Source organism: Oncorhynchus kisutch, unplaced genomic scaffold (genome assembly GCF_002021735.2).
Source record: "Oncorhynchus kisutch isolate 150728-3 unplaced genomic scaffold, Okis_V2 Okis01b-Okis20b_hom, whole genome shotgun sequence".
In the NCBI taxonomy this organism is placed as follows: Eukaryota; Metazoa; Chordata; class Actinopteri; order Salmoniformes; family Salmonidae; genus Oncorhynchus; species Oncorhynchus kisutch.
Window position 1 is genome coordinate 1004356 of NW_022261978.1, and position 23368 is coordinate 1027723.

Consider the following 23368-nt stretch of genomic DNA (forward strand, 5'->3'; position numbering starts at 1 on the left):
CCAAATGAACACAACTGATACAAAAACAATAAACGTGAAACAAACGAAAACCAAAACAGTACCGTGTGGTGAAAAACACAGACACGGAAACAAACACCCACAAACAAAACAGTGAAACCCAGGCTACCTAAGTATGATTCTCAATCAGAGACAACTACTGACACCTGCCTCTGATTGAGAACCATACTAGGCCGAAACATCGAAATCCCCAAATCATAGAAAAACAAACAGATTGCCCACCCCAACTCACGCCCTGACCATACTAAATAAATACAAAACAAAGGAAATAAGGTCAGAACGTGACAGTCACATACATTTAAACTCAGTTTTGAACAATTCCCTGTTCTAGGTCAGTTAGGATCACCACTTTATTTTATGATTGTGAATTGTCAGAATAATAGTAGAGATAATTATTTATTTCAGCTTTGATTTCTTTCATCACATTCCCAGTGGGTCAGAAGTTTACATACAGTGAATTAGTATTTGGTAGCATTGCCTTTAAATTGTTTTAACTTGGGTCAAACGTAGCCTTCCACAAGCTTCCCACAATAAGTTGGATGAATTTTGGCCCATTCCTCCTGACAGAGAAGGTGTAACTGAGTCAGGTGTGTAGGCCTCCTTGCTCGCACATGCTTTTTCAGTTCTGCCCACAAATTTTCTATAGGATTGAGGTCAGGGCTTTGTGATGGCCACTCCAATAACTTGACTTTGTTGTCCTTAAGCCATTTTGCCACAACTTTGGAAGTATGCTTGGGGTCATTGTCCATTTGGAAGACCCATTTGCAACCAAGCTTTAACTTCCTGACTGATGTCTTGAGATGTTGCTTCAATATATCCACATAATTTTCCTGCCTCTTGAGGCCATCTGTTTTGTGAAGTGCACCAGTCGCTTTTGCAACAAAGCACCACCACAACATGATGCTGCCATCCCCGTGCTTCACAGTTGGGATGGTGTTCTTCGGGTTGCAAGCCTCCCCCTTTCCTCTAAACATAAGATGGTCATTATGTCCAAACAGTTCTGAGCGGTATGACGGCTGCGTGGTCGCATGGTGTTTATACTTGCGTACTATTGATTGTACAGATGAACGTGGTACCTTCAGGCGTTTGGAAATTGCTCCCAATGATGAACCAGACTTGTGGAGGTCTACAATATTTTTCTGAGGTCTTGGCTGATTTCTTTAGATTTTCCCAAGATGTCAACCAAAGAGGCACCGAGTTTGAAGGTAGGCCTTGAAATACTTCCACATGTACACCTCCAATTGACTCAAATGATGTTATTTATACTATCAGAAGCTTCTAAAGCCATTAAATCATTTTCTGGAATTTCCAAGTTGTTTAAAGGCACAGTCAACTTAGTGTATGTAAACTTCTGACCCACTGGAATTGAGATTCAGTGAATTATAAGTGAAATAATCTGCCTCTTATACAATTATTGGAAAAATCACTAGTGTCATGCACAAAGTAGATGTCCTAACCGACTTGCCAAAAATATAGTTTGTTAATAAGAAATTTGTGGAGTGGTTAAAAACGAGTTTTAATTATGACTCCAACCTAAGTGTATGTAAACTTCCAACTTCAACTGTAGATAACTTTAATTACCTTATTAAGGGCAGTAATACGGCTTAGTAGTGGTATGTAACAGAAAAATAACAAATCTTGTATTTCACATCTGAGGACATACAGTTGAAGTCGGAAGTTTACATACGCTTAGGTTGGACACCCCGACGAAGTTAAAACTTTCCACCTTCTCCACGACTGTCATGTGGATGGGGGGGGGGGGGGGGGGGGGGGGGGGGGGGGGCTCCCTCTGCTGTTTCCTGAAGTCCACGATCATCTCCTTTGTTTTGTTGATGTTGAGTGAGAAGTTATTTTCCTGACACCACACTCCGGGGGCCCTCACCTCCTCCCTGTAGGCCATCTCGTCGTTGTTGGTCATCAAGCCTACCACTGTGGTGTCGCAAACTTGATGATGGAGTTGGAACCGTGCATGGCACGCAGTCATAGGTGAACAGGGAGTACAGGAGAGGGCTGAGAACGCACCCTTGTAGGGCCCCAGTGTTGAGGACCAGCTGGTTGGAGATATTGTTTCCTATCTCCACCCCCTGGGGGCAGCCCATCAGAAAGTCCAGGACCCAGTTGCATAGGGGACCCAGGGTCTTAATGACGAGTTTGGAGGGCACTGAGCTGTAGTCAATGAAGTGTAGTCATTTTTCCGTTCTTACGTAGGTATTCTTCTTGTCTAAATGGGATAGGGCAGTGTGCAGTGTGTTGGCGATTGCATCATCAGTGGACCTATTGGGGTGGTAAGCAAATTGGAGTAGGTCTAGGTCTATCACCAAGTCAGGTGATATGAGACTTGACTAGTCTCTCAAAGCACTTCATGATGACAGAAGTGAGTGCAACGGGGCGATAGTCATTTATTTCAGTTACCTTAGCTTTTTTGGGAACAGGAATAATGGTGGCCCTCTTGCAGCATGTGGGGAGAGCAGACTGGGATAGGGATTGATTGAATATGTCCGTAAACACACCAGCCAGCTGGTCTGCGCATGCTCTGAGGACACGGCCAGAGATGCCTTCTGGGCCGGCAGCCTTGCGAGGGTTAACCCGTTTAAATGCTTTACTCACGTCAGCCATGGAGAAGGAGAGCCCACAGTCTATGGTAGCGGGCCATGTCAGTGGCACTGTATTGTCCTCAAAGCGAGCAAAGAAGTTGTTTAATTTGTCTGGGTGTAAGACATTGGTGTCTACGACGGGGCTGATTTTCATTTTTGGAATCCGTGATTGACTGTAGACCATGCCACATACGTCTCGTGTTTGAGCCGTTGAATTGTGACTCTACTTTGTCCCTATACCGACGCTTTGCTTGTTTGATTGGGAATAGCTGCACTGTTTGTATTCGGTCATGTTTCCAGTCGCCTTGCCATGGTTAAAAGCGATGGTTCGCACTTTCAGTGTTCAATTCTGCCATCAATCCACGGTTTCTGGTTAGGAAATGTTTTAATAGTCACAGTGGGTACAACATCTCTGATGCACTTGCTAATAAACTCGCTCACCAAGTCAGCGTATACATCAATGTTATTGTCTGATGCTATCCGGAACATATCCCAGTCCACGTGATCGAAGCAATCTTGAAGGGTGGAATCCGATTGGTCAGACCAGCGTTGAATAGACCTGAGTATGGGAGTTTCCGGTTTCAGTTTCTGTCTATAGGCTGGGAGAAACAAAATAGAGTCATGGTCAGATTTGCCGAAGGCAGGGCGGGGGAGGGTTTTGTATGCATCACAGAAGTTAGAGTAGCAGTGACCCAGAATGCTACCAGCTCGAGTCACGCAGTCGATATGCTGGTAAAATTTAGGAAGGCTTGTTAACAGGTTAGCTTTGTTAAAATCCCCAGCTACAATAAATGCACCCTTGGGATGTATGATTTCCAGTTTGACGTTCTTTCAGGGCCGACGAGGTATCTGCTTGGGGGGGATATACACGGCTGTGACTATAATCCAAGAGAATTCTCTTGGAAGATAATGCTGTCGGAATTTGATTGTAAGGAATTCTAGGTCAGGTGAACAGAAGGACTTGAGTTCCTGCATGTTGTTATGATTACACCACAAGTATTTAATCATAAGGCACACACCCCCTCCCTTCTTCTTACCAGAGAGATGTTTATTTCTGTCGGCGTGATGCATGAAGCAACCGGGTTGCTGTTCCGACTCTGACAACGTATCCATAGTGAGCCATGTTTCCGTTAAACAGAGAATGATACAATCTCTGATATCTCTCTGGAAGGCAACTCGTGCCCAAATCTCATCCACCTTGTTGTCTAGAGATTGGACACTGGCGAGTACTATGCTCGGAAGCGGTGGATGGTGTGCTCGCCTTCTGCGTCTGACCCGTAGGCCGCTCCATCTGCCTCTCCTGCTGCGACCATGTTGTTTTGGGTCGGCCTCTGGGATAAGATCTGATGTCAGGGTGGAGTTCCGAACAAGGGATCCACTTCTGGAAAGACGTATTCCTGGTCGAAATGTTGGGAAGTTGACGTCGCTTTTATATCCAATAGTTCTTCCAGGCTGTATCTAATAACACTTGAGATTTTCTGGGCTAACAATGTAAGAAATAATACATTAAAAAAACAAAGAACTGCATCGTTTTCTAAGGACCTGAAGTGAGGTGACCATCTCTGTCGGCGCCATCTTGTGTCGCCGCTTGGCATAACTCATGGTGATCTTAGATTTGTGTACGGCTGCTCGGCCATGGGAACCCATTTCATGAAGCTCCCGACGAACAGTTATTGTGTTGAAGTTACTTCTAAAGGCAGTTTGGAGCTTGATAGTGAGTGTTGCACCCCAGAATAGACGATTTTAAAGTGCTAAGCGCTTCAGCACTCGGCGGTCCTGTTCTGTGAGCTTGCCCTTGTGTTGCCTACCAATTTGCGGCCGAGCCGCTGTTGCTCCTAGATGTTTCCACTTCACAATAACAGCACTTACAGTTGAACGGGGCTGCTCTAGCAGGGCAAAAATTTGACGAACTGACTTCTTGGAAAGGTGGCATCCTATGACGGTGACACGTTGAAAGTCACTGAGCTCTTCAGGAAGGCCATTCTACTGCCAATGTTTGTCTATGAGGATTGCATGGCTGTGTGCTCGATTTTATACACCTGCCAGAAACGGTTGCGGCTGTAATAGCTGGATCCACTAATTTGAAAGGGTGTCCACATACTTTTGAATATATTGTGTATTTAGGAGGATATTAATTATTTGTTTCCTTTAACTCCAGATGTTGTGTTGGAGATGGATCCTACATCTGTGTCAGAGAGGGAGAATGTGACACTGACATGTAAAACCAACTGTACACTGGACCCCATCACAGTCTACAGTTGGTTTAAGAATGGACAGCCTATACCAAACAGCAACACCTCCTCTCCTATCTATATCCTATTCTCAGTCAGCAGTGAGGATACAGGCAGATTCTCCTGTGCTGTAGAAGGACATGAGTATCTCCCCTCTGCTGAAGAGACTCTCACTGTCAGATGTAAGTACATGGGGTTCAAATCATTAGCTTGGTATATTAACATTGTAATTATTTTGTATCTATCTCCAGTTGTATTCTGAATTAAGTAACATCATGTTGGAACCTCAGAGCATGTGCTTTTAATTTTTCTCAATGTAATTATTTTAATCTGTCTTGTAAAATGCACCGATGTACTTTATTTGCTAAATCTAATGTCTTCAGAAAGCCAAGATAATATATACTCTAACCAAGATGTTAATGTCTTTTTAATGGTCCTTTACCAGATGGCCCAAAGGACACCTCAGTGTCAGTCAGTCCCTCTGGTGAAATAGTGGAGGGCAGTTCAGTGACTCTGACCTGCAGCAGTGATGCCAACCCACCTGTGGAAAACTACACCTGGTACAAGAGGAATGTAACCTCACCAAAAGCATCAGGACAGAGTTACACCATCCATAATGTCAGCTCTGAGGACAGAGAGGGATACTACTGTGAGGCTCTGAATATTATAGGGAGAGAGACTATCCCTGTCCATATTAATGTTATATGTAAGTATGACACATTCTGTCCATTTTTGGTGCTCTGTAATTTTACAGATTTCATTCTGACATCATGCATTTATAAACTCATGACCCTGCAGCAGTGTTTTCCTGGGTTCCTGTGGTGGGGGTGGGGGCTGTCCTGACTGCTGGAGCTCTTCTTGTCACCATCTACTGCTATATGAAGAGGTGAGCCATCCATTTACATCTACTGTATTAGTAACATATCAACCTCCACTAGAGTTCAGTAGAGAGCAGAACTCACTCTGTCCCTCTTTACAGGAGATCCACAGGAGGAAGTGATGCCACAGCAGACACACTGGTAATAATGTCAACAACAGAAGTTATTTTAATCCTAATAACATAGACAGTAAGAACATTAATTTACATAAAAATGTAGAGGGAGTGGTTCGTAATGTGCTAATTCAGAGTGTCTTCTTTCAGATTCAGGGACTCCCCTGTGACAAAGCCCCTCAGATAGATGCTGAGCCCCCCGATTATGAGAACTGGAGCGAACCACCAAAGAACCTGGAAAGTGACACAGCCCCTCAGATAGATGCTGAGCCCTCCGATTATGAGAACTGGAGCGAACCACCACAGAACCTGTACTGAAGAGAACCACCACAGAACCTGGATTGAAGAGAACCACCACAGAACCTGGACTGAAGAGAACCACAACAGAACCTGGACTGAAGAGAACCACAACAGAACCTGGACTGAAGAGAACCACCGTAGAAACTGGACTGAAGAGAACCACCACAGAACCTGGACTGAAGAGCAACAGCATCAAACCAAAGATAGGCCTCACAATGCTATTCTCTTACTATCATTATGCTTTCTTATCTATTAGGTTTTCCAGACAATGACCTTTAACTTTTGAGTGAATGCTGGAATTTAGATTGTTATCCTAATGATAAATACCGAATGTATATAGATGATAAATACAGTTTGTATATAGATGATAAATGGGATAGATTATGCTTCTGCTATTTTTCTATAAGATTTTGCCTTTTCCAGATTTGATTACATTTCATGTAGAAATATGTTGAACTATTCATTAGCTCTGCTCCTTCAGCTGTTTAGTAAGCCCACCGCATGATAGGTAATGCTAGTATCAACATGCCATCCAACACAGCAGAAACTATAGTAAGCCCACCCACCGCATGCTAGGTAATGCTAGTGTCAACATGCCATCCAACACAGCAGAAACTATAGTAAGCCCACCGCATGCTAGGTAATGCTAGTATCAACATGCCATCCAACACAGCAGAAACTATAGTAAGCCCACCGCATGCTAGGTAATGTTAGTATCAACATGCCATCCAACACAGCTGAAACTATAGTAAGAGCACAACATGCTAGGTAATGCTACTATCAACATCCCATTCAACACAGCTGAAACTATAGTAAGACCACCACATGCTAGGTAATGCTAGTATCAACATGCCATCCAACACAGCTGAAACTATAGTAAGAGCACAACATGCTAGGTAATGCTACTATCAACATCCCATTCAACACAGCTGAAACTATAGTAAGAGCACAACATGCTAGGTAATGCTACTATCAACATCCCATTCAACACAGCTGAAACTATAGTAAGAGCACAACATGCTAGGTAATGCTAGTATCAACATGCCATCCAACACAGCTGAAACTATAGTAAGACCACCGCATGCTAGGTAATGCTAGTATCAACATCCAATCCAACACAGCTGAAATTATAGTAAGACCACCACATGCTAGGTAATGCTAGTATCAACATCCAATCCAACACAGCTGAAACTATAGTAAGACCACCGCATGCTAGGTAATGCTAGTATCAACATCCAATCCAACACAGCTGAAACTACAGTAAGACCACCACATGCTAGGTAATGCTAATATTAACAGCCCATCCAACACAGCTGAAATTATAGCTAGCCTTGATTAGTAATCACAGCGTCAGCTTCCCCACTAAGGTCCAATGTGATAACTTGAAATCTGAGGAAGAAAGTCAGGTTTAAGAAGTAGTATGACATTTTAAATGATGCCGTACATCTATGAATATATGCTTAATGATAAAAAGATCCAGTAATGTCGACTGCTGAACAGCGCATATAGCGGCCAACAGCATTTGGGCCAGCATGCTGGTGGTAGATTTGACCCACTCTCACTAAAACTACTGTAGCAGAGTGAGTCTCATCAGGGTATAAGATGCCTGCATACTCACTATGTACAGGCATACATGATAACATGCGTAAATGTATTACTAGCAGAAGATTAATAAGAATGAACAACAGTAGCTAATACACAATGAATAGAATGAAGTGATCGCTACAGTAGCATATAATGTAAAGATGGACCGACAGGGAGGACTAACTATGTAAAGATGGACCGTCAGGGAGGACTAACTATGTAAAGATGGACCGACAGGGAGAACTAACTATGTAAAGATGGACCGACAGGGAGGACTAACTATGTAAAGATGGACCGACAGGGAGGACTAACTATGTAAAGATGGACCGACAGGGAGGACTAACTATGTAAAAATGGACCGACAGGGAGGACTAACTATGTAAAGATGGACCGACAGGGAGGACTAACTATGTAAAGATGGACCGAAAGGGAGGACTAACTATGTAAAGATGGACCGACAGGGAGGACTAACTATGTAAAGATGGACCGACAGGGAGGACTAACTATGTAAAGATGGACCGACAGGGAGGACTAACTATGTAAAGATGGACCGACGGGGAGGACTAACTATGTAAAGATGGACCGACGGGGAGGACTACCTATGTAAAGATGGACCGACGGGGAGGACTAACTATGTAAAGATGGACCGACGGGGAGGACTAACTATGTAAAGATGGACCGACGGGGAGGACTACCTATGTAAAGATGGACCGACGGGGAGGACTAACTATGTAAAGATGGACCGACGGGGAGGACTAACTATGTAAAGATGGACCGATGGGGAGGACTAACTATGTAAAGATGGACCGACGGGGAGGACTAACTATGTAAAGATGGACCGACGGGGAGGACTAACTATGTAAAGATGGACCGACGGGGAGGACTAACTATGTAAAGATGGACCGACGGGGAGGACTAACTATGTAAAGATGGACCGACAGGGAGGACTAACTATGTAAAGATGGACCGACAGGGAGGACTAACTATGTAAAGATGGACCGACAGGGAGGACTAACTATGTAAAGATGGACCGACAGGGAGGACTAACTATGTAAAGATGGACCGACGGGGAGGACTAACTATGTAAAGATGGACCGACGGGGAGGACTAACTATGTAAAGATGGACCGACGGGGAGGACTAACTATGTAAAGATGGACCGACGGGGAGGACTAACTATGTAAAGATGGACCGACGGGGAGGACTAACTATGTAAAGATGGACCGACGGGGAGGACTAACTATGTAAAGATGGACCGACGGGGAGGACTAACTATGTAAAGATGGACCGACGGGGAGGACTAACTATGTAAAGATGGACCGACGGGGAGGACTAACTATGTAAAGATGGACCGACAGGGAGGACTAACTATGTAAAGATGGACCGACAGGGAGGACTAACTATGTAAAGATGGACCGACAGGGAGGACTAACTATGTAAAGATGGACCGACAGGGAGGACTAACTATGTAAAGATGGACCGACAGGGAGGACTAACTATGTAAAGATGGACCGACAGGGAGGACTAACTATGTAAAGATGGACCGACAGGGAGGACTAACTATGTAAAGATGGACCGACAGGGAGGACTAACTATGTAAAGATGGACCGACAGGGAGGACTAACTATGTAAAGATGGACCGACAGGGAGGACTAACTATGTAAAGATGGACCGACAGGGAGGACTAACTATGTAAAGATGGACCGACAGGGAGGACTAACTATGTAAAGATGGACCGACAGGGAGGACTAACTATGTAAAGATGGACCGACAGGGAGGACTAACTATGTAAAGATGGACCGACAGGGAGGACTAACTATGTAAAGATGGACCGACGGGGAGGACTAACTATGTAAAGATGGACCGACGGGGAGGACTAACTATGTAAAGATGGACCGACGGGGAGGACTAACTATGTAAAGATGGACCGACGGGGAGGACTAACTATGTAAAGATGGACCGACGGGGAGGACTAACTATGTAAAGATGGACCGACGGGGAGGACTAACTATGTAAAGATGGACCGACGGGGAGGACTAACTATGTAAAGATGGACCGACGGGGAGGACTAACTATGTAAAGATGGACCGACGGGGAGGACTAACTATGTAAAGATGGACCGACGGGGAGGACTAACTATGTAAAGATGGACCGACGGGGAGGACTAACTATGTAAAGATGGACCGACGGGGAGGACTAACTATGTAAAGATGGACCGACGGGGAGGACTAACTATGTAAAGATGGACCGACAGGGAGGACTAACTATGTAAAGATGGACCGACAGGGAGGACTAACTATGTAAAGATGGACCGACAGGGAGGACTAACTATGTAAAGATGGACCGACAGGGAGGACTAACTATGTAAAGATGGACCGACAGGGAGGACTAACTATGTAAAGATGGACCGACGGGGAGGACTAACTATGTAAAGATGGACCGACGGGGAGGACTAACTATGTAAAGATGGACCGACGGGGAGGACTAACTATGTAAAGATGGACCGACGGGGAGGACTAACTATGTAAAGATGGACCGACGGGGAGGACTAACTATGTAAAGATGGACCGACGGGGAGGACTAACTATGTAAAGATGGACCGACGGGGAGGACTAACTATGTAAAGATGGACCGACGGGGAGGACTAACTATGTAAAGATGGACCGACAGGGAGGACTAACTATGTAAAGATGGACCGACAGGGAGGACTAACTATGTAAAGATGGACCGACAGGGAGGACTAACTATGTAAAGATGGACCGACAGGGAGGACTAACTATGTAAAGATGGACCGACAGGGAGGACTAACTATGTAAAGATGGACCGACAGGGAGGACTAACTATGTAAAGATGGACCGACAGGGAGGACTAACTATGTAAAGATGGACCGACAGGGAGGACTAACTATGTAAAGATGGACCGACAGGGAGGACTAACTATGTAAAGATGGACCGACAGGGAGGACTAACTATGTAAAGATGGACCGACAGGGAGGACTAACTATGTAAAGATGGACCGACAGGGAGGACTAACTATGTAAAGATGGACCGACATCGAGGACTAACTATGTAAAATACAGAACAGGATTAGAACATGGCTAATACATCAGAGCCTCAACCTACTGTTGTATATAAGGATGAAGTAAATATTAGAGTGACACAAATTATACCATCAAATGGAAACTAATAATGTGACTCATGCAACAGTATCAAATTGTATTTGTCACATGTGCGGAATACAACAGGTGTAGATCTTACAGGGAAATGCTTACTTACAAGCCCCTTAACCAACTATGCTTTCAGAAGTTACGAAAAAATAAGTGTTAAGTAAAAAAGTAGTAACAAAAGTAACAAATAATTAAACAGCAGCAGTATAATAACATTATAGAGGTTTTATAAAGGGAAAGGGGGAGACCTAGTCAGTTGTACAACTGAAGGCATTCAACTGAAATTTGTCTTCTGCATTTAACCCAACCCCTCTACAGGGAGTATCGTACATTCAATTTGGGGGGCACCGGGTAGTTGAGGTAATATGTACATGTAGGTAGGGTTAAAGTGACTATGCACAGATAATAAACAGAGTGTTGCAGCAGCGTCTTGGTCGCCCTTTGATTAGCTGTTCAGGAGTCTTGGCTTGGGGGTAGAAGCTGTTCAGAAGCCTTTTGGACCTAGACTTGGCGGTCCGGAACCTTTTGCCGTGTGGTAGCAAAGAGAACAGCCTATGACTGGGGTGGCTGGAGTCTGACCATTTTTATGGCCTTCCTCTGACACCGTCAGGTTAGAGGTCCTGGATGTCAAGAAGCTTGGCCCCAGTGATGTACTGGGCCATACGGGCCTTTTGATCGGAGGCCGAGCAGTTGCCATAACAGTCGGTGATGCACCCAGTCAGTCAGTATGCACTAATGCAGCTTTTCTTAAAGTTGGGTCACAGACCTGTTAATGGTGGGTCGTGACGTGTCAGTGTAAATACATCATTATTTCAAGAATTACTGGAATTGATTTGGCCAAGTGCATCTGCGCTCTCTGTTCGGTGCGCGTTCTGCTTAAGCAGCGTCTCTGCTCAGTTTGGCAGCTGCACCAGTGTGAGAGGGAGATGCCTGTGTGTATCGGAGTTGTGTACCTGATCTCTTTTTCTGCTGTTTTCTTGAAGATCACTCGGCTACACATGACGCAGCGCTGTCGTTCAGATTGTTGGCATTTTATAACAGGTGATGATAAGCAGTAATACGGGAGTACTAACTAACTCTCATAGTAGTAGATGTGAGTTTCTCTTTCAATCCCCTGGCCTTGTACACAGCTAATAGCTAACATTCACCAAAACAAGATAGCTACTGATAGTGCAACCCTAGTAACAGTACTGATGAAAATGAAAAATGATCAGGCCTACTTTACATCTTACTGTAGAAATTATTGTTGAAAACTAGTCTAGGTTGGAACTGTTGCTAAATACAACAATAATTGTTATTCTTAACTGGAATTAACTGATTGACGCAAGATGCTTTTTGAGGCAAACACACTCAGTTCTGGGTTGTTCATGTACAGTAGGAAGCGGTCTCCTGCCTGACTGAGAAAGCAGTAGATGTTCTGGGTTGTTAATGTACAGTAGGAAGCGATCTCCTGCCTGACTGAGAAAGCAGTAGATGTTCTGGGTTGTTCATGTACAGTAGGAAGCGATCTCCTGCCTGACTGAGAAAGCAGTAGATGTTCTGGGTTGTTCATGTACAGTAGGAAGCGGTCTCCTGCCTGACTGAGAAAGCAGTAGATGTTCTGGGTTGTTCATGTACAGTAGGAAGCGGTCTACTGCCTGACTGAGAAAGCAGTAGATGTTCTGGGTTGTTCATGTACAGTAGGAAGCGGTCTCCTGCCTGACTGAGAAAGCAGTAGATGTTCTGGGTTGTTCATGTACAGTAGGAAGCGGTCTCCTGCCTGACTGAGAAAGCAGTAGATGTTCTGGGTTGTTCATGTACAGTAGGAAGCGATCTCCTGCCTGACTGAGAAAGCAGTAGATGTTCTGGGTTGTTCATGTACAGTAGGAAGCGGTCTCCTGCCTGACTGAGAAAGCAGTAGATGTTCTGGGTTGTTCATGTACAGTAGGAAGCGGTCTCCTGCCTGACTGAGAAAGCAGTAGATGTTCTGGGTTGTTCATGTACAGTAGGAAGCGGTCTCCTGCCTGACTGAGAAAGCAGTAGATGTTCTGGGTTGTTCATGTACAGTAGGAAGCGGTCTCCTGCCTGACTGAGAAAGCAGTAGATGTTCTGGGTTGTTCATGTACAGTAGGAAGCGGTCTCCTGCCTGACTGAGAAAGCAGTAGATGTTCTGGGTTGTTCATGTACAGTAGGAAGCGGTCTCCTGCCTGACTGAGAAAGCAGTAGATGTTCTGGGTTGTTCATGTACAGTAGGAAGCGGTCTCCTGCCTGACTGAGAAAGCAGTAGATGTTCTGGGTTGTTCATGTACAGCAGGAAGCGATCTCCTGCCTGACTGAGAAAGCAGTAGATGTTCTGGGTTGTTCATGTACAGTAGGAAGCGGTCTCCTGCCTGACTGAGAAAGCAGTAGATGTTCTGGGTTGTTCATGTACAGTAGGAAGCGGTCTCCTGCCTGACTGAGAAAGCAGTAATGTTCTGGGTTGTTCATGTACAGTAGGAAGCGGTCTCCTGCCTGACTGAGAAAGCAGTAGATGTTCTGGTCCAGTTTGGCACCACATCCCTATGTGAGTCAGGGTTCTCAACTCTGACACTTATAAAACATGTACAGAAACAGTCTCAAGGCTGAGCTTGACCTCAGTGTTACACTGTCAAAAACAGAGCCCAGAATAGACCTGCTCTCATTAGGACTGTGTGGGGGTTTTCTGGTCTACAGATTTGATCAATCACTTTATTCCAATTCAGAATTTAAATGATTTATTGTATTTTAACAGCAACAGTTCCAACCTAGACAGACAGACAAGAGTGTTTTCAATGGGGGAAAATAAACATTAATAGATATTTAATGTCATTGTTATTTGTTTTTGTCTATATTGCATTTGTTTTAGGCATAAGGGCAATGAAATGTACTGATATTTATGTATAGTTGCATATTTTCCTAAGTTTGGGTCCCAGGAAAACACAGAATGTTGCATTCGGGTCCCAGGCTGAAAAGGTTTAAGAACCCCTGCACTAATGAGCTAGCAGACGCTCTGAGCAAATCAGAGTAGAAGTGCAGCAAAAGTGTAACTATACAAATGCACTAGTCCAGACTGTATAGCAACACATAGCCTGTATGCTAGTCTAGCACAGGCTTCTTCCTCCTTATATGGATGAAGGACTATTCTCTATGATGGTTCACGGAGCGCACTGACTCTGACTAGTATTGGGAACAAACAGGTAGGCTATATGATTGACTACTCCTGAGGCTAATTCTACTTAGCTAATTCTACATGTCGCCGGCTATTAACTGAAAACAGAGCAGCAACATGGTTGATCCTCACAATCAATCACATCACCGCAGCAGCCAAACATTGCAACATGAGCATATTGAACGATGCGGGTGAGTTTCAAACACAGCTAGCGAGCATTCACAAAGAAAACATTATATCAGAAATCAGCAGCATAGTGAGAAACAGCTAGTTACAGCAGTAGAATCAATGGAGAAAAAGAAGCCAGCGCTTGGTAGCAGCAAGCGGCAGAAGGATGCAAGAGCAGACCAGGTCAATAAGGAAGTCGTGAATGATACTAGCCTCTAATTGGTTCCATTCTCAGTTCAGGCGGGCCCTCGGGTTTCCTTTCTGAACTTGCTCCGCTTAATGAATAGCCTACTTTTCTTGTGTACTTATCTGTTTTTGCTATTTTTCTATGGGATTTAGCCAATTCCAGATTTGTTATAATAGATAAAGTATTGGCTTGTTTTAGTGACACAAAATGAATAATATTGACAAGAGCTTTTAAATCATTTTAGCTCTGGAGTTGCTCCTGATTTGTTTTAATACGTTTTACTTTGTAATGGTGTCAGATATTATTGGGCATTTTATATTTTATATTATGTTATACCATATTGTTCCGTGTCATAATATTGCTTGTTTAATTATCAAATTATGAGTTATTACCTATTTTAGATACATTACATTTTTCAGTTTTTTTTACATTGAATATAGTACAAGTATCATGTTGTAAATAAGCTCAAAGTTAGACAATAAATAGACAACAAATAAATCAATTATGTTTCTTGTATTTCTGCCTAACGTACACATGATGGCGCCATTGAGCAACATAATGCATGAGTGGCTAGCCTATAGGCCAGCCAGGGATACTCCATTACTGTCAGGAGATAAACTGTAATAGATCAACAATCAGCACTGTTCATCAACAAACACACACACAAACATGCACGCACACACGCACACACACTGAGTTGGAACTTGCCAGAGTCTTTCCCGGTAGATCAGACGTTGTATGGGTGTGTGCGTGTGTGTGCCTGCGTGTGTGTGTGTGTTTAAATGTGTGTGTGCGTGTGTGTGTTGTTGCGTGTGTGTGTGTGTGTGTGTTTTTGCTTGTGTCTCTGTGTGTGTGTGTGGTATGGGTATGTTGCTCCCTAGACTACTGCATGAGAACTCTAATGTAAGTGGTCCAACAGATTTACTAGGTGGTAAAGGTCTGGATGGACTATTTCTACATTGATCTCATTTCTTTGGTTCTTTGGGAATATGGTTTATACTGCTACTGGTGTCTAGAGCTCTACCCCTCTACCGTATCAGACGCTCAGAATTCCATCCAGCTCAACCCAGATTGGCCAAAGGGATACTTCTTCAAGGGGAGTGCACTGATGGGGATGAAGGTCAGTGTCTGAGCTTGCTACTGTGAATATGGAAATTGCTGATTGTGTGTGTGTGTGTGTGTGTGTGTGTGTCGGTCTGTCTTCTCCCTCTCCCCACTCCTTCTATCTCCCCATCCTTTCCTCCCTTCACTCTCTCACCTCATCTTCTCTACCTCCCCTCCCCTCCCCTCCCCTCCCCTCCCCTCCCCTCCCCTCCCCTCAGTTTTCCTTAAATGGCCTTCTGAATAGGAATGGACCAGGGTTTGAGGCTGCGTGTTGCTACTGATGTCCACCTGACAGCACTGTAGAGATCTAAATGTTGAGTTAGACATCCCTGCATGATACACAGAGTCAAGAGCCTTCAGTTTAGAGCTTCAGTTTAGAGCTTTAAATAGTATCACCATCGTTCAACACAGAGAGAAAAGTACAACTATTCAACTCCTTTCTGGCAGCAAAGGAAAAACAAGCTTTGTTATTGGTTCCATTGTACTTGTGGGACAATGCTATTGGTCCCATTGCATGTATTTGGACTGTGCCTGCTGTTTGTCCTCCGGTCCAGGGGGTGGAGCTGGAGAGCACCAGGCTGGTGATCAGGTACCCAGACAGCTAAATGCAGAGAACCCCTCCCTCTCCTTAGAGGACCAACCCTATAGGCCTCAACACCTCCCCAGCCTCCCAGTACGCCTCCACAGGGTAAGGACATCCATCTGTCTGTCAAAACATCATCTACGATTTATAAACATAGAACATATAATATATAAGCATTTATAATGAATAATTATGAGTTATAAAATGTTACCAATCAGCTCATATAAACGTTTGAAATGGAAGGTGGAAGCAGGAGCACAGTGTTCCTTGGCCGTCATTGTAAATAAGAATTTGTTCTTAACTGATCTGCTGTCACGTTCTGACCTTAGTTCCTTTGTTTTGTCTTTGTTTTAGTATGGTCAGGGCGTGAGTTGGGGTGGGCAGTCTATGTTCTTTTTTCTATAATTTGGGATTTCTGTGTTTGGCCTGGTATGGTTCTCAATCAGAGGCAGCTGTCAATCGTTGTCCCTGATTGAGAACCATACTTTCACCTTTGAGTTGTGGGTGATTGTTTTCTGTTGTGTGTCTGCACCAGCCAGAACTGTTTTCAGTCGTTCTCGTTGTTATTTTTGTTATTGCCGTGTTCATTTAATAAATATGGACATATACCACGCTGCACCTTGGTCCTCCTCTTCTTCCACCACCAAAGGACCAAGCAGCGTGGTAACGGGCTGCAGCAGCAGCGATCTCCAGACTCCTGGACATCGGAGGAGATCTTGGATGGCAAGGGACACTGGGGACAGCCGGGAGAATATCGCCGCCCCAAGGCAGAGCTGGAGGCAGCGAAAGCCGAGAGGCGGTGGTATGAGAAGGCAGCAGCACAGTCCGGTGCGGGCTATTCCACCTCGCCGCACTGGCCTGGCTACAGGGAGCATTCAGCCAGGTAGGGTTGGGCAGGCTCGCCTCCACGCACCAGCCCTCCGGTGGCAGCCCCCCGCACCAGGCTGTCTCTCCGTCTCCTCCCTACAGGTGCTCCCGAGCCTGTCCAGAGCTGCCAGAATCTTCCTCCTGTCCTGAGCTGCCAGAGTCTCCCGTCAGTTACACACAGTTGCAGGTGCTTGTGTTTTCATACTGTTTAGCTCTCTCTCTCCCAGGACCAGGAGGATGGCTCCCATCAATGGTGACGAGTGTTTCTTCTGGAGGACCACCGGCTGTTTCTACGGTGACAGGTGTCGCTTCAAACACAAGCCTGACCAGAGAGGAAGAGACAGGAAACCCTGACAACCCTTACAAGCCTGAACACCACGTACCGTCCGGATATGACAGAGTAAGGAAGAAGAGAAGGAATGACAGAATAATGAATATGAAGATTGAGGAAGCGGAGGAGGGGCCGTGTAGCTACCTGAAAAGGGAACAGGAAACTTGGCTAGAATGGGGCTGTTGGGAGGGTGTCACCGCTTTTGTAGTCCTCTGACACACAGCACAGACAGCACACTGGACACACAGTAGGAGTAAGTGTCAATCAAAGTGAAGAGGAGTGCTCCTCTGATTTCCTTCCCCCGCCCCCTCGGCCTGAGCTGTGAAACATGTTTGGTTATTGATGATGGAGATGATGTCATCATTAGAATCTTGAGGGGGTTGTTGCCCAGGCCAACGCCTCTACAACAACCATGTTGTAGACACTAAAGGGGGTCAGTGCAGGGTCTTTGATGCAGCTGATGAGGAGTGTACATTAAATGGGTTAGTAGAATAGAATGAATAGAAATGACATCATGGACCTGACCAAATGGAACTTTGACCTGTTCCATGTAGAACTCAGAGGGACAAGGCAACACATCCTAATATATTATAAACATTCCATATAGAATAGTCAACATATTGTTAACATGGTTCTGTATTTAAATAAAAGTGGAAATGGGGGACATTTTGTCCATTATAGAACTGTAGGGCCCATTTTAATACAGTAACCTCCCTTTTCTGACATGATGTTCTGGTTATCATGCATGTTTATGTCTTAAAGAGGAAGGAAAGGACTGTTCTGCATCAGCTACTTTAAATATGTATCAACCACAGAACTCACACTTACTACCAGTCAGTTGACTCACTGTACAAGACTCTCCCCTTCACTTCACTCTGTAAGTACTCTTGACATAAAAATAGTTTTTGGTTATTTGTTTTTAGTAATAAGTCATATTATTGAGGGTAATGTATCATTCTACTTGTTGTTATGTTTTGAGCTGTGTTTTGGTTGTTACATCAGGGCCAGTATTCATAAAGTGTCTCAGTGTAGGAGTGTTGATCTACATAGTGATGAGATGATTAACCAGGGTAAAAAAGACATGCAGACAAATATTGTAATACTGCTGTGTGTGTGTGTGTGTGTGTGTGTGTGCGTGTGTGTGTGTGTGTGTGTGTGACTTCTGTTTAGCCTCACAGCTTGGGGATAGGAGCTGTCATTGAACCTGGTGGTCAGTCTTTAGGCTGCTGTACAGCTTGATGGACCGTAGAGGATTGAACATTTATCCTCCTATATTTGGGGTTCTGAGAATAAAACAGCATCAGAATAATCAATGTAGAAATATGTGTTTACAGTAATACAGACCTGTTGAATACGCTGTTGGTGTTGTTTGTAATGATGGTGATGATAATGATGACTTTATTGTATCCATTAGTTAAATAGTTTATGCATCATACATCATGTCATCTTAAATAGACAGACATGCAACACGTCACACACTTTACATACATAGTGATATAGACTTACAGACAGACAGTATTCACATAGACAACCATATAGCACAATACAACACAACACAATATGAGCCTGGTTCATTTTCAGTAATGAGGCCCTGTACCCCATTTACAGCTTATACTTCAATGTATCAGGTGGAGTTATTCACCAGCTATAGAGTGAGTTGTTGTATATGTTTCTAAGACTGCAGGGTGGGAGATGCAACAATGGTCTTGAGAACAGCAGGTGGTCGTCTTTCTCTGGTGGTCTTTCTCTGGTCTGTAGCAGGTACGGGCTCATTCTTATCTTGAAGTTGCTCTGTTTATCGATCTACAGATATTTCTAAAAGCATAACCATTTTTATGTTCTACTGTCGACACACTTGGCGTCTCCACTTCCCTTTAAACAGTTGTCTTTCACACCTCACTGAGTGAATATTATCTGTGGTTTCCATTCACACTCAACCAAAGAGTATCTATGTCTCAACTCAGCAACTATGGAACAAAGTGTTAGTGTGAGTCACAAGACCTTGAACTTAATGTAACGTCCTTGTGATGTCTCACTGTGTTTCAGTGGTACTGAGTCAGAATGGCTGGAGTGTTACATACACCACTCAGAGTATCTGTACCTTGAAGGGGTCAACAGTGGATCTGTCCTGCTCTTACACATATCCCAGTAGTACAGTCACAACAACCTTCTGGTTCACCAAAAAGTATGATGTGGAGAATTATGTAAATCTGAGAAATGACTCAAACTACAAAGGTCGTGTGACGTACCGTAGAGATAAGACGAATGGACACACCCTGAGAATCACAAACCTGAGAGAGAGTGACTCAGCTGAGTACAAATTCAGATTTATAACAGATCAGACAGGAGGGAAATATTATGCCGAACCTGGAGTCACTCTGTCTGTTACAGGTACAGTGATATTATATATAGTGTTGATCTGTTTAAGTGGTTCTGGAAAAATTGTCTAAATTTGTACAGAAATAATATAATTAATATGAATGTTGGTATAATAGGAATGTCTGAATTGATGATTTGAGAACGTCCACTCCTGCCTCATTTGAACTAGACAACAGGTCATTGATGGTTTTAATGTTGTTATCTACTCCAGACCTGCAGGTGAAGGTGACCACTACATGGTGGTCAACGACACTGACCTGTAGCACCACCTGTACTCTGACTGGTAACCCCGCCTACACCTGGTACAGGAACAGTAGATTGTACAAGGGGCCTCCTCCCCCTCATACTCAGTCTACTTTCAAACTGAAGACAGCTTCTACTGTGCTGTAAAAGGCATCAATTCTCCTGCAGTGTGTGAGTGTGACTGATACACTTTTAAAGTCTGTCAAAATCCTCCAATACATCATTGGTCAGTGTTGATGTTTAGTGAAACAGACATGAGATAGATCTACTATTCCATTGAGATTAATGGTGGTTGATGTTTAGTGAAACAGACATGAGGTAGAGCTACTATTCCATATAGATTAATGGTTGTTGATGTTTAGTGAAACAGACATGAGGTAGAGCTACTATTCCATATAGATTAATGGTGGTTGATGTTTAGTGAAACAGACATGAGGTAGAGCTACTATTCCATATAGATTAATGGTGGTTGATGTTTAGTGAAACAGACATGAGGTAGAGCTACTATTCCATATAGATTAATGGTGGTTGATGTTTAGTGAAACAGACATGAGGTAGAGCTACTATTCCATTTAGATTAATGGTGGTTGATTTTACAGTTCTAAATACTGACACCATTTGAAAAATGTACTTGTGTTTCAGCTGTTGAGGGTCACAGTTATTTCCACGTGACTTACACCCATCAGAGGATCTGTACCTTGAATGGGTCATCAGTGGACATATCCTGCTCTTATACTTATCCCAGTGGTCATACAGTCTCTGAAACAATCTGGTATACAAAAGGAAAACTTCATGAGACGTCTCAAATCCTGAGCCCGGGGTATGGGGGTCGTGTGGAGTACCTTGGAAATATGCAGAGTGACTCCATCCTGAGAATCACAGACCTGAGAGAGGAGGACTCAGCTGAGTATAAGAGCCCACCATCCCTGGAACAACTCTGACTGTCACAGGTAACACTGCAGGTCACATCCTATCAATACTGCAAACGATTACTTAATGATGAACTCAGTGCTTTAATCCTCTTTCATTTAGGTCTGCAGGTGAAGGTGACTCCTGCCACTGTGACAGACGGACAGAAGGTGATACTGACCTGTAGCACCACCTGTATTCTGAGTGACAACCCCACCTACATCTGGTACAAGAATGGATATGTAACCAACCAATCTACCAGTCTGTTCCTAAACCCAGTCAGCAGTGAGGATGCAGGCAGATACAACTGCAATACTTCAATACAAAACTACATGGTTCATTCTAATGTTAATACTTTTAATATGGCTTTTTATAATTAAACATTGAGTGTACAAAACATTAAGAACACCTGTTCTTTCCATGACATAGATAGACTGATCAGGTGAATCCAGGTGAAGCTTTGATCCCCCTTTGATGTCCTTTGTTAGTGTATATTCATTGTCAGTTCATAGGAACACCATTACAGTCCTGTATTACCATGTACTCATGTCATCCATATTTTATTATAGGGAAACAAACCTCAGTTCTGACTGCAGCTGTAGGAATCATAGTGGTTGTTCTGGTTCTCATCCTCTGTCTCTCTGGACTCATGTGGTTCAGGTGACAGAATTTTTCAAATGTTTTATAAATTCCCCTTAGCACTCTGATTTGTTGTGAATGCATTAATATATTCATTTATTCATGTGCAAAACTGTATTAGTAACATATAAACTTCCACTAGTGGTCACTAGAGAGCAGAATTCACTCTGTCCCACTTTACAGGAGATCCTCAGCAGGAAGTGATGCCACAACAGGGATACAGGTGACTATATCAGTTACACCTCCACCTCCACACCTGGTGACATTAATTTACTATGTCATGACAGTCTCTCTCATACTATTTTCACTCTTACCGTGACAACTCTCTCTCTCCACAGAGTGTCCATCCTGATCCTAACAGTGACACGTACACAGCTCTGAACATGAAGACCAGGTCACCAGAGTATGACACCCTGGCAGTAAGTGTGTTTAATGTGTGTGTGTGTCTACAAAAATGTTACGGAGTGGGTGGTAATGTGCTCATTCAGTGTCTTATTTCAGAATGTGAGGGACTCCCCCACTGTCACAATCCCTCAGATAGATGCTGATGCCTCCGATTATGAGAACTACAACCCGTCCTGAAGAGAACCACCACAGAACCTGGACTAAAGAGAAACAACACAGAACATTGAGTGAAGAAAACCACCACAGAACCTTGAGTGAAGAGAACCACCACAGAACCTGGACTGAAGAGAACCACCACAGAACCTGGACTGAAGAGAACCACCACAGAACATGACTGAAGAGAACCACCGTAGAAACTGGACTGAAGAGAACCACCACAGAACCTGGACTGAAGAGCAACAGCATGAAACCAAAGCTAGACCTCACAATGCTATTCTCTTACTATCATTATGCTTTCTTATCTATTAGGTTTTCCAGACAATGACCTTTAACTTTTGAGTAAATGCTGTAATTTAGATTGTTATCCTAATGATAAATTCAGTATGTATATAGATGATAAATACAGTTTGTATATAGATGATAAATGGGAAAGATTATGCTTCTGCTATTTTTCTATAAGATTTTGCCATTTCCAGATTTGATTACATTTCATGTAGAAATATGTTGAACTATTCATTAGCTCTGCTCCTTCAGGTGTTTAGTAAGCCCACCATATGCTAGGTAATGCTAGTATCAACATGCCATCCAACACAGCTGAAACTATAGTAAGACCACCACATGCTAGGTAATGCTAGTATCAACATGCCATCCAACACAGCTGAAACTATAGTAAGACCACCACATGCTAGGTAATGCTAGTATCAACATCCCATCCAACACAGCTGAAACTATAGTAAGACCACCACATGCTAGGTAATGCTAGTATCAACATGCCATCCAACACAGCTGAAACTATAGTAAGACCACCACATGCTAGGTAATGCTAGTATCAACATCCCATCCAACACAGCTGAAACTATAGTAAGACCACCACATGCTAGGTAATGCTAGTATCAACATCCCATCCAACACAGCTGAAACTATAGTAAGACCACCACATGCTAGGTAATGCTAGTATCAACATCCCATCCAACACAGCTGAAACTATAGTAAGACCACCACATGCTAGGTAATGCTAGTATCAACATGCCATCCAACACAGCTGCAATTATAGCTAGCCTTGATTAGTAATCACAGCGTCAGCTTCCCCACTAAGGTCCAATGTGAACTTGAAATCTGAGGAAGAAAGTCAGGTTTAAGAAGTAGTATGACATTTTAAATGATGCCGTACATCTATGAATATATGCTTAATGATAAAAAGATCCAGTAATGTCGACTGCTGAACAGCGCATATAGTGGCCAACAGCATTTGGGCCAGCATGCTGGTGGTAGATTTGACCCACTCTCAGTAAAACTACTGTAGCAGAGTGAGTCTCATCAGGGTATAAGATGCCTGCATACTCAC

General features: G+C 43.7%; 1 protein-coding gene and 1 long non-coding RNA gene across 4 annotated transcripts in view; both read left to right on the top strand.

The window, feature by feature from the left end:
• LOC109887433 (B-cell receptor CD22-like) overlaps positions 1–6229 on the top strand; it is a 58626-nt gene extending 52397 nt beyond the window's left edge. For all 3 annotated transcript variants that reach the window (XM_031811033.1, XM_031811035.1, XM_031811034.1), the window contains 5 exons: positions 4771–5025; positions 5289–5549; positions 5642–5729; positions 5823–5862; positions 5985–6229. In XM_031811033.1, the coding sequence (XP_031666893.1) occupies positions 4771–5025; positions 5289–5549; positions 5642–5729; positions 5823–5862; positions 5985–6152 (812 nt within the window). In that variant the 3' untranslated portion in view covers positions 6153–6229. The remainder of the gene's footprint in view (positions 1–4770; positions 5026–5288; positions 5550–5641; positions 5730–5822; positions 5863–5984) is intronic.
• Positions 6230–17116: 10887 nt separating this feature from the next.
• Positions 17117–22725, top strand: LOC116358810 (uncharacterized). The gene is made up of 10 exons (XR_004206487.1): positions 17117–18166; positions 18967–19050; positions 19336–19680; positions 19880–20082; positions 20554–20861; positions 20944–21105; positions 21390–21480; positions 21643–21682; positions 21798–21878; positions 21961–22725. It is a non-coding gene; the product is annotated as an uncharacterized LOC116358810 (long non-coding RNA).
• The last annotated feature ends 643 nt before the right edge of the window (positions 22726–23368 follow it).